At 37.8% G+C, this 12,081-nt stretch overlaps 1 protein-coding gene across 4 annotated transcripts in view; it reads right to left on the bottom strand.

Moving 5' to 3' along the window:
- The window catches only part of STK24 (serine/threonine kinase 24), a 138,835-nt gene that overhangs the window by 111,041 nt on the left and 15,713 nt on the right, over positions 1-12,081 (bottom strand). For 2 of the 4 annotated variants that reach the window (XM_090129523.1, XM_090129514.1), the window contains exon 2: positions 3,208-3,344. The exons of 1 other annotated variant lie outside the window; for it this stretch is intronic. Coding sequence is in view for 2 of the 3 variants with exons in the window: in XM_090129514.1 (XP_089985640.1) it covers positions 3,208-3,262 (55 nt within the window). In the remaining variant the exon portion in view is untranslated. Of the gene's footprint in view, positions 1-3,207; positions 3,345-7,376; positions 7,574-12,081 lie in introns of all 4 variants that reach the window. One more of the 4 variants, XM_090129507.1, reaches the window with a different exon arrangement.

Genomic DNA, 12,081 nt, shown 5'->3' with positions numbered 1-12,081 from the left:
TGAGTGGACAATTCAATTCTGCCACTTCAGAGCCAGGTTGTGGATGCCCCATCCCTGGAGGCATTCAAGGCCCGGCTGGATGTGGCTCTGGGCAGCCTGGTCTACTGGCTGGCGACCCTGCATACGGCAGGGGGGTGGAAACTACATTAACGCTGTGCTCCTTTCCAACCCAGGCCATTCGATGATTCTATGATTCCATGTCTGTACAACTGCTGTTAAGTAGGGATCTAGATACTTCCTTTCTTACAGGCTTTTGAAATGTCTTTACAGAAGACAAAACCAGACAAAAATCTTTCACTGCCTATTCACACCACGCTGCTAAGACAACAGTTTAACAACAAGCTCGTTCTTAAACACAATAGTACGTACTATTGGTTTTCTTGCGTATCTGGTGAACACAAAGTTCTCCAGTCTCACTATGGAATCAAGAATTCCACCATCAAGCATTCCTACGCTCCCTAAGAAGCATACGCAGTTTTCTCATTCACTGAATCCTTCACTAAAATTCTCCTCGGACAATCTACTCTTCTGCTAATGATCTTCCTTCTAATTCCACCTCACATCACAACACACAGGCTTTTACTGTTTTATCCAGGGGAATGTTGTCCTCTCCCTCCCCTTCTCCCCCCACTATCCTGTCAAACTAACAGTCCACGTTATTTTTAGATAAGTGTCTTCAATTTCTGTCCCATTTTCTCATAAAGTTGAAGAATATCTGAAATGGCAACAGCTTCAGTGACTTAGCTACCTTTTAGCTTGGAGATTAATATTCCACTTCCATGTTTTTAGCTATTAGAACTGCGAAAGAAGATTTTTGTGTAATAAATGAAGATGAAAGTAACTATTTGTCAAGAAAGTACATGTGAGAATGTTGTCATGCTGAAGTACGTAAACTGGTATACAATTAAAGAATATAGTTAAAATTAATTTTTCCGCTTAAATGAATGATTGAATTCTACTAGCAATTTGAAAAGCTTCAAAGAGAAATAGTATTGTTTTGGATATCTGTTCCCTCCAGGAAACACTCACAAAGCAGTAGTTAGATTTACCTTTGAAATTAATTTGAGTATTCCATCAATTCCAGAGGCTCCTAATAATATAACACTTCCCATTTACTACTAGGGCCCTTTTTATTATAATGCACATCCTCCAACAGACTAAAAAACAGCCTAGCAGTTCTCAACCTCTCAAAAAAAAACAAATAAATGCTGTCACTGACACTAGAAGGATACTCAAATGGAAGAAATAATAACTGCCCCTGTTTCCTTATGATTGACTCCCAGGAGATAGCAACTCATCTATAAAGGTAAAATATATTTGTGACCCTCTTTAGTTTGTTGCACAGGAACAGATTTGACTTGCTAAGCTTTACACCAGCTTCATGTGCTGTTCTTATTGGGGATTATGTGGTAATATCTTGCAGAGATAAATAGAAGCGGTAGAATAATTCCCCCAAAAAAATATTTCCAGTTTTGTGAAAAATTCATTCATTTAATTTTATTCTTTTTTTAATTTGAAAACTCTTTTGCCTTTTTCAATACCAGATGAAGGGATATAGAAATAATGCATTGTGGTAAGACTACATATTATGAAATAAATCAATTGCTACAGTTGAACTGCACTGTACATTAGATATGTACATATGGAACCATGGCAGCTAATTACTGTAACAGAAATCTCAGCATTTGGAAAAGAAAAATAAGAACACCAATGAAAGAAAACAGTAATAGCAACAAAAACCAACAATAAAATTGTTGAAAGACAAACAGAAATCAAGCTAATTTAACCTATCAGCATTACCAGAACTTGTAAAAATTTTAAGCCTGGATGTGCTACAAGTTGATCATAATATGCATTGGTAAATCTGAACATAAATAACTTTGGAAGAGAATTAGGTGATATATTATTTTATACGATGCCCTTAACATATTTAAGCTCCAATCTTCAGGAGCTTTACTCTGATACAATAGAGCCTAATAGGAACACCAGCTAGATAGTGGTCATCGAAGTAGTCAGAAAGCTCTTGCCTAGGTTTTATAAAGTCAAACTTATAGCAAAAAAAAAAAAAAAACACAGTAAAATCATGAAAGGAAAAATAAGGCGAAAGTTGTTACTCAGGGTATCTGCAATCATACAGGACTTAGGAACAGATATAGCTTATGTGGTCTGAGAGCACTCACTGTCAACTGAATCCTCTACAAATCCAAACTCCAAGAAAAAAAATCTGCTCAGCAAACATAATTAATATTTACTACTGGTCTACTTTCAAATATTCTTTTAAGTGGGGAAAAAAAAAAAAAAATAGGCATGAAAATTCTTCCTTATGTTTTCAGATACATTCTTAGTGGGTTTTACATAATGTTTACTGGAATAAGAACAAGAAAAAGAAGATCTGTAGCTCAGCTTTCCTATGAATGATCTGAAAGGAGGTTTGGGAGAGTCAGAAATCACCCCTGAGAGCTCTGTTTTTGTTTTATAAATAAGTAAACGTGGGATTATTGTTTTTTCATTTCTGTTTCCACGGCAAACGACTGTTTGTTCTTAATTTATCTTTCTACTAAGTAATTATTCTATAGGCATTTCAGAGATACAAACAGCTGTGCTGCATCTAGACGGCATCTCTGACAGGAAAAAAAAGATTCCTGAAGACATATATCCCTCCAGCAGAACTAAATGCATTTCCTGGGACAACACCCTCTAAAAACCTAAACAAAGAATTGGGCAGAAATTAGCTGGATATGAAAGGAGATCCACTTTAAAAATAATTAAAAAAAAGAAAGAAAGAAAGAAAGAAAAAAGCTAACTTTAAAACTGTGAAGAGCAAGCACCGTTTTTTCCCCCTTGATCTTAATGAAACATGAATTGAGAAAAGCTCAAGTTTTAAGTCTCATCCAAAATACGAAAGACAAACTAAGGGATGGAGGGGAGCATATATCTGAGCACAAAGCCAGGCAGCGTAGCTAGCACCTTTCGCTTCACACTTTTGCACATTCTTAAGCAAAAATACAAGGGTTACTGACAGAGATGCAAATCTCCATGAGGACTGCAACCAGCCGATAAAGCCTTACAGAGCTCTCAAAAGATTTTCAGGAAGGAGTAAGAACAAAAACTTTTAGGAGATGGTAATGCTGCACTGAAGAATATTACCACACTGGGGTGCAGGACTGATGAGTGCATTTTGTCTGGGAGCATTTCTGAGGCGCTTACCTCCTTTGAAGTCTCTTGGCGTCATGATGAATGCTAGCTGTCCTCGGGCTGCCATCCCTTTGAGGGGAGGGAGATACAGATGAGCCCAAAGGTTCTCTTCTAAACACAAGTCCTTATGCAAGCTGGCCAAAAGGTCCCTGCAATCAAAGAAATCATGTGGTTTTGCATGTGGCGCATTTATGTCCTTTAATCAAGGTTTGTCAGCCATCTAACGTTCAACCACAAAGGAAAAAAAAAAAGGGAAAAAAAATCTGCCAGGTAGCCAGTGCAGAACAGAGTCAAGCTGCTCGTTCCAGTTTGGACATAGTGTACTCCATGAAAAACACAGGCAATGAGATTTTTCAGACTCAGCAGAATATCCTCAGTGTACATTATTATGCATGTACAGATGTATTAAAAAAATATTTGTCTTTGGAATCATTTTCCAACTGAAACACTGAAGTTTCTGCCTTTTTCAGATCACAAGGAAAAATGTGTTTTCATTCCTAAATACATGTACTAGTCAATGCATTCTACAACCTAATATAGCAGTCGCCTTCCAACCATTACCTCTTGCAATTACTTCAACAGTATACAGTTAATCCTTGAATGCATTCTTTTTGCCACAGACTACTTGTAACAGAGCTTGCAGAGCCACTTGCTGGGAGGGGGGACAAAACAACAAAAACACTAATGCAATAATGCAAGTTCTGTCACAGCACCAATCAAAGAATCTTTCTGCAGAACATCCATCAGGCTTGTGTTTGCATCCCAACGTGCTGGAACCACAGGCCCTGTGTTTTCCTTAGCCTGAGTCATCCCTAACAGTGCCCATATTCTCAGGCCCTTTGGCACGTTTCCTGGACACACGCCCCTTCATCACAGAAAAGAACCCTTTCAGCTCAGCTGTCATAAGCCTAGACATGTCAAATTAAGCACATGACTTCCCAAAGTTCCAAGCTAATGGGCAACCCTGGTTTATAACTCTTCCATTAGAATATGTTATAGCAAAAGCAGACACGCACATTTCTTGTATTGGCTGCAAAACCAGTTCCTAGCTATTAACCACAAGAAACTTATACAGCAATTAAAGAACTACACACATTTCACGTTCTAAAGGAGTGGGTACTCATTTATTTGGGATGCTAATTGAACACGAGTCCATACTCTTCCATTTCCCATTGATTCAAGGCCAGATTCTCTCTCTTCAAATAACAGGATGGAAGATCTAAAAAATCATGTCACTTACAACCATAAGGTGAAGGTAAGCTTTTTTATCACCTAATGGAGGTGGCAGTTAGTGATTCCCCTCCCCCATGTTCATCAGGTAAAAAATTACTCTATAACCATGTCTATCCAGTCCATGCTTCATGGGAAAGAATTAATTCCAACCTGCAGCAGATCTTTTCACAGAAATTCCATCTAAAGAGACAGTCAAAGAATAACAAGTGAGCAACATATTCAATATTGCAACCCCAACATTTCTTCCATTTACCAAGAATGCAAGAAACAAAAAGTTAACCCATAATCAAAGCTCTTTGTGCAGTTGAATTTTACTAGTAAGTGCACCAAATGGTTATTCATAAATTCTGCGAAGTCACAAAATAAGAAATTGAAAGCCAAAGTAAGCACTAGTTTACAGAATTCATTTTCCAGATGAACTATATTACAACAAAAGCAGAACTATCAAGTGAATCTGGCATCCAATTAACAGAGAAATTAGTACATTTTTTTCCACCCAGACATCACCCCACTTGCACCTAAATATCTTAAACCTATTTCACTGGAACAGTTCATGTTAATTACACTCAGCTTTTACAAATTACTCCCTGTTCTAGACCAGAATCAAACTTCTAATATGTGAGGCACAAAAATCCTTTCACTTCCACTGTTCAAAATACAACTGCTCTAATGCTTACATTTGTTCCTCTTTACCACTACGTCAAATTAAATTGAGAATGAAAGGTATAACTCAAGTTCACTTCTCCTTTGCGCTGATATTAATCCACCCAGCCATTTAACCCTTTTTGCCATTTGTATACACAACTCCCAACTTTTGCATTACTGCTCTGCAGCCCGTAAGTCTTCACTTATCTTTTCCCTTTTTCTCATGCGTTCACATTGTTCTCATTTCCCACTGTTTTTTTTTCACATAATCTTCATAGGCCTATCCTTCTTCCAAACTTCACTCTTGATCTCTTATTACTGCTACAAGCACCTTTTGTTTCCATCCCTCATTTCCATTTGGCCTTGGTCCTCTATGCTTTCACTGCTCTCCTACAAATTGCTGTCTCAAGGAACTATTTAAAAAAAGAGAAGGAGAAAGCCTCAGTATCTCCAAACACTCATTTTTTTATCCCAACTGTTATGTCACTTAAACATTTTGTAGTATAGTGAAAAAGATGGGGAAAAAAGACAGGGAAACAAACCTTAAGAACTTAGTCGAAAATATGCGCTCCATCACTGTTCTTTTAATCAGAACTAATTTACCACACAAACCTATTCACTGTGGAACTTTCCTTTACAATTTTAATAAGCATTCAGATACGCATTTAGAACTTTAGTATGTATTTAGAAGTTCAGTATATATTTTGTCTCTAACCAACTTTTCAAATGAAGACCTAGAATTCAATTGATCCAAAGAACTGTGTAAGTGCCCAAATATATTGAAGTAAAAGAAAACTTACTGAGTAATGAAACCTACCTAATGTTAACACTAAAGATATGTCACAAACATAACAGCTATGTAAGAGCACACTGGAAGTTTATGTGGGCTATGGTGCTAGGGCAAGCAAGCAAATCACAAGGCAGAGTTGGATTTCCCCCTTCAGCAGCAGCTGAAAAAGGCTTCCACTGTGATGCCACACTCATCCTCTCTTTTCAGATACCTCACAGGCCTACAGAAACGTACAGTATTAAAGGACATATGACAAACAATATTATATACTGTTAAAAAAACAGTACTACATCATCCGTACAGCCAATCTAAATACTAGACTTCCTGTAACAAGTTGTAACCAGAAAGCATGGTCCCTCTCTCCCCCACCAATTTCTGCCTAACTGGTCAATCTGTGAGCATTGGGGTCTGCTTTTTTGGCAAGATGGCTTGTTTTTGGAAGGAGTGGGAGGAATTCACTGGGAAAGTAGTTTCCCATGTGAACCAAGTCACTCTGCAGCCAACAGGCCCAAGTACAGAGGCAGAATTCCTGAAAGCAGGATAGGGATGAGATGCTGTTGCTGCCTGTTTGAGATCTAACTGAAAACAGGTAGCAAGGTGTGAAACTATGCACGGGAATATTTCACAGCACATGGAAGCCAGGAATCAGAGCACCATAGAGGCAGCTTTCAAAGGCTTCACAGCAAGAACAACATAGATACGTTACTTTCAAGAAACAGTATTTTTCATTGAGCTTTTTAAAATTGATTTAGAACAAGATCAGAATTGCATGACATGGTTTAGCATCTAAATGTTAGATAATTCTAAATATAATTAATCATAAACCTTCAGTTTTCCCAAGATAGATCAGTGATGCTTCCAATCTTGATATGTTAGTTCAGTAAGGATAATTTACCCATGAAAGAGAAACAATTCAGAACTGATTACACTGATTAATCTAATGCAGATTTCAGAAACTGGTAAGAATCTCTTGGACTGCTAAAGGGAAACATGGAATAAAAAGTTTCTGGAATTACAATTAAAAACAATATCTATGAATAAAGGCAGTGCAAGTGAACAACTCCTTTCTCATTAAGGAGTACAGCAAAAGGCTACAGGCAAACACACAAGCAGTAAAGCTACAGATAACAAAGGTTTAGGGTTGCAATGTAATCATCTCTGAAATAAGAAGAGACCAAACTATTTTAAGAATGAAAACAGCATCACAGCAAAACCACATGAGATAGAGACAGAGTTCACAAGTTCTTCTGTACACTTTTCCTTTGCTCTTATTTATTACTTTTATGGGCTGCAGTAATGGAAGCTTTCAACTTTTCTTTAAATTGGCAATCCAACTAGGCCTTGAAACCCAGCAAACCACCTCAGAAATTCTTGCTGCCTCTTTTAGGTTGTCCAGTCAGATGCCAGCTTCTCACTTAAAGCAGATAAATGAAGGCAGACACCTCTGCTAGGCTGCTGTTTCCTGGAGAGAACTGAGGGCTTATGAGGGGCTTCAGAAGAAAAGTAGGCATACCTGTATAAGAACTGTCTTACTGATGTCATGTCTTATTCCGTTCCTAACACTGCTCCAATAAGAGAGGAGAAAGAAGGCAGTCACAGCTGTAGGCATTCCTACAGGATAAGACAATTTCATCTGGCTTTGGTCAAAGGAACAGAGAAGGCACAGTCTCCTTAATCTCACAAAATGCAGTAATGACAGTGCTGCTGTGACTGTAACACAAGAAATGAGAGATGTGGTTATGGCCCACTTTTAAAAAAATATTTATTTGTGAGCCTAATCCCCAGCAATATTCAGAGAGTGGTTTGCAAAAGGCTCACAACACAAACAATAGAACATCAAAAAACTACTGACACATCCCAGTGTTGTGGATTCCACAGTCCTACATCTAAGGGGGAAAACTCCCACACTGTTCTCTCACCCTGACAAGCAGGATGTCACCTGTCACAGGCTGCCTGCTCTCTGCAAGATCACAGTGCATCAAGTTCCTTACTTTTTGACTGTATTAATTTCTGACCCACAGCACATATTTAAGGTCACATGAGTTCAAAGATGCTTATATATGTTGAAGAAAAACAGTTAAAGCTATAAAGCCAAAGGATGTTGACCTAAAACATACTGAGCTCACATGTAAACATATTCAGAATTACATCCTCTAGATTGCTGTGACAAGAATATCCAACATACCCACTATAATGTCCTTGAATTGCCTAAAGCGTGAAAACTTAGGTTTCTAAGTTCAGCAAGTATGGATGTAAAAATAACTACAAGTGACATCAAATCCGCCTCAAACATATTTAAGCCATCTTCCCTTTAAAAAATATGTATTATTACTAGATAGAATCAGCTTTGCTTGGCCAATCACCCATGACATCTTGTCCTATTCAGGTTGGATATTAGGAAAAAATTCTTCTCAGAAAGAGTGGTGATGCTGATGATGGAAGAGGCTGCTCAGGAAGGTGATGGAGTCACTGTTCCTGGAGGTGTTCAAGAAAGGTGTAGATGTGGCAATGAGGGACGCGGTCAGTGGGCATGGTGGTGATGGTTGGACTAGATGATCTTAGTGGTCTTTTCCAACCTTAATGATTTTGGCCTAAGAGATCAGAAAGCACTGAATGATTGATATTTAACCAATGAAAAGCTTCCACCAAGTCACTTCCTAACCTTCCCTTAGATAAACAAAATCAACACCAAATCTTTTCCTGGGATACCAGCATTCCAAACTCAACCTGTTCGTGAAGTTCTTCACTGAACGCATTCCAGTTTTCCAGCCACATTAAACTGTCCATTGCTATTTCAGGAATGGCCTCGCTGATGCCATCTACACCAAGGTCCCAGCCAGTACATGATTTACTTTGGTTCAGTCACAGCCACAGTATTACTTATAGAGCTCACATTCATCTGACAGCCTAAAATCAACTATTTATTATTTTCAGAATTACTGTTTTTCAAAAATAGATTTATTTCTAGAATTCATTTGCATGAGGGAGCTGTTCTGCAGAGCCCCATTAATCAAATTTCACAGGAAGCAGCATGTTTTGTTTCATGAGACTATACTGTGTCATTCATAATGTTTAACTGTAAGTTCTCTTCTGTTTTCTTGCAGTATAAATATGAACAACAGCTGACTTAGAGCTACAATATAGTATATCCTAGACAAAGAAGTAACCATTGATACAGCTATAAATGCCAAAACAAATACTATCAGCAGCTATCCTTAATGTCAGCTCTTTCTATAGATTTTTATATACATTTTTAAGCATTCTTTATTTTACAGAAAGGGGGAAAATTAAACAGAACTCTGGTTTTCATTGGGTCAAGAAGTTCAAACAGTTATGCTAAAAATAAATATCTGAGGGGTAAAAACCCAAGAGCTTGGAGACGCTGTTGCTTGCTTTTTTATTAATATATATTATGGAACTAAAGGAAAAATAAGACAAAGTAATTCTCATATATTTCTAAACAATAATCCAAGACAAAAGAAATACGAAATTATTATGAACTTATAATGAAGCAGTGATTTAAGTTACTAACAAAACTGAAGAAACCTTGTTAGTGAGGCTTCTCCACCTTGGAATTAAAACAGATTCCAAACTACATAGTCTAAAATTGGATAAGGGAAATAACTTTAGAATCAAATCTAAGCTATTGAAAAATTGGTGAGACAGAATAAGATGCAGAAGGCAGAGTTGCCAGGCTCCTAGACAGAGAAAGGTTTTGAATTAACAGCAGTACTCTTCAAAAAAGATATAGTACAGCAAAACTCAGGGGAAACAGCAAACAATGTTGGAGAATATTATTTTTTAAAATCTGACAAAGAAACATAGAGAAACCTTATCCCATTACAAAGAACACAGTGGATACTGTTATCTAAAATCCAAAGAAGGCAACAGCCTCAGAGGTTTCATAAATCAATTGTATCAGGATCTAAAAAGAGCTATACTTCTTTAAAGGGGCATTTAAATCAGATCACAGACAGAATCACAGAATCATAGAATGGCTTGGGTTGGAAGGGACCTCAAGGATCATCAAGTTCCAACCCCCCTGCCACAGGCAGGGTCCCAGATCAGGCACTAGACCAGGATGCCCAGGGCCCCATCCAGCCTGGCCTCGAACACTTTCAGGGACGGGGCATCCACGACCTCTCTGGGCAGCCTGTGCCAGCACCTCACCACTTTCTCTGTAAAGAACTTCCCCGTGACATCCAAACTAAACCTTTCCTCCTTGAGCCTAAAACCCCGTTGTCCTATAACTATCTGCCCATGTAAAAAGTTGATTCTCTTCCTTTTTATAATCCTCTTAAGTACTGGAAGGCTGCAAGAAGAGACAAACCTCTCATTTGGAAGACATTAAGAAGTAGATACGGTTCTCACAAAAGACAGAATGGAGCCACTGCCTAGTAAGTCTATTTCATAAAAAAACATTGATCCAGGTTTGAAACACACCGCAGCAAAGGTGGACGTTAGTCCCTCTAGATACACACACCCTTTTAGACCATGCTGTTGTGATCAGCTCAAAGAGCAACCACCTAGTTATTTACTACCTCTTGTGGCAGACAAAACCTTTCTGTCCTAACACAATGTGAACATGAATATACCGTATTTAAAATGAGGCCTTAGCAAGGAGTCTGTGCATTTCTCTTTCAAATAAAGATGTTGGGGTTTCTGACAAAGACACGTTCCTCATGTTAGCTTACATTCATAGCGAAAACCTAAATCAGAATCCTTCATTACTGTGATATTTCTGTTCCAACAAACTCAGCAATTAGTAAGAGAAAGAGGTCTCAGGCAAGTACAGCTGCTCTGTAAAAACATCCTAAAACCTCAAGGAACAGCTCCCTTAGTACAGCTGCATGTCATGCAGCTTAACTGAAGCAGGTGTGGACTAACAGAGAAGGAAGAACAATACAGGAAAAATTTCTCAGAGATCGATGATTCAGCTGAACCAAACAAATGTCTAGATATTCTGGCTACCTATAGAACCTCCAAAAATATAATATATTCTCATGGCGTTGTTTTCACCACTCTTAGTGAAAATACAGAATGCTTCTGAAAATCTGTCAAACATTTTAATGGATGTGAGAACAGATCTTCCACAGTTCTGTGAGTTTTTTCTAGAAAGGGACATGAAATAGTCTGCAGAGTCCCAGGTGGGACTGATCCAGCACACACTTGGCCAGTACTCATCATACTGCATGGGCTTTAGAGAATAATTAATGCAGTGCTGGACAATACAGCAACACACCTTAAGATCTTACCATTTCCCTACTTGATCCCTTCAAAGCATCTCATTCTGCAAGAAGAAAAAAATAGTATCTTTCTCATAAGTAGTGCCAAAATGTGCAGTCATGGAAGAAATAATGCCTCCTAATCACTCAAGACATGAAATATCAATATACTGAACACTGTCGGTGATGGATTTCATATTATCAGAAATGGAGAGTTAAAAGATGGTCAGACTCAGTTACCTCAATACAGCAATCTTACTTTGCAAAGGCAACAAAGATCTGCAACAAATAAACCAAGATTCCCGGCCTAGATTACAAATCAATTAATTTAAACATTAATACTTTCTTTCTTAAGTATTATCTATATTAATATGACATCATTACTATCCAATAACAGATCTCTTTAATAAGCTAATACAATTGCATAATGTTTCCTTTGAAAGATTCTATCACATCAACATCATCTAATTGCCACATACTAATTTTTAACAGCATAAAGGAGTTTTTTGTTTTGAAAACCATAAGTTCTGTAGTATGAAGTGTCTTGCAAATTGATATAAATTCACAAAGAACTGAAATAATGAATTAGCATTATTAGATGTACAAGACTGAAGATATGTACAAGATAGATATGCTTTCTTCTAGGAGTAGTTGAATCTTAATACAGTCAGTGCAGTATCTTAGAAAACTGACACATCAAGATTGAAAAATCAGATTGCTGCAATCAACTGAAGGGATACTGAAGGCACAAGTATTTTCAGAAGGTCCTCCTCACCAAAAATAAGCACAAGCATTACCCACAAAACTTCCTTCCAGCCAATACCTATCACACTACCATTCCCCTACACTCACCTCCCTCCTTCACTTTGCAAAAACAACAGAAGCCCCACTGTTTTCACTGTACGTTGACATTCACTCAAGTCAAAAATCAAACACCAGACTCTCAGCAACACCATTACTATACTTTGTAAAAACTGCCTAGTAGCATTTCCA

Source organism: Phasianus colchicus, chromosome 1 (genome assembly GCF_987193195.1).
Source record: "Phasianus colchicus chromosome 1, bPhaCol1.hap1.1, whole genome shotgun sequence".
NCBI classification, from domain to species: Eukaryota; Metazoa; Chordata; class Aves; order Galliformes; family Phasianidae; genus Phasianus; species Phasianus colchicus.
This window is presented reverse-complemented; position numbering and strand designations above follow the sequence as displayed.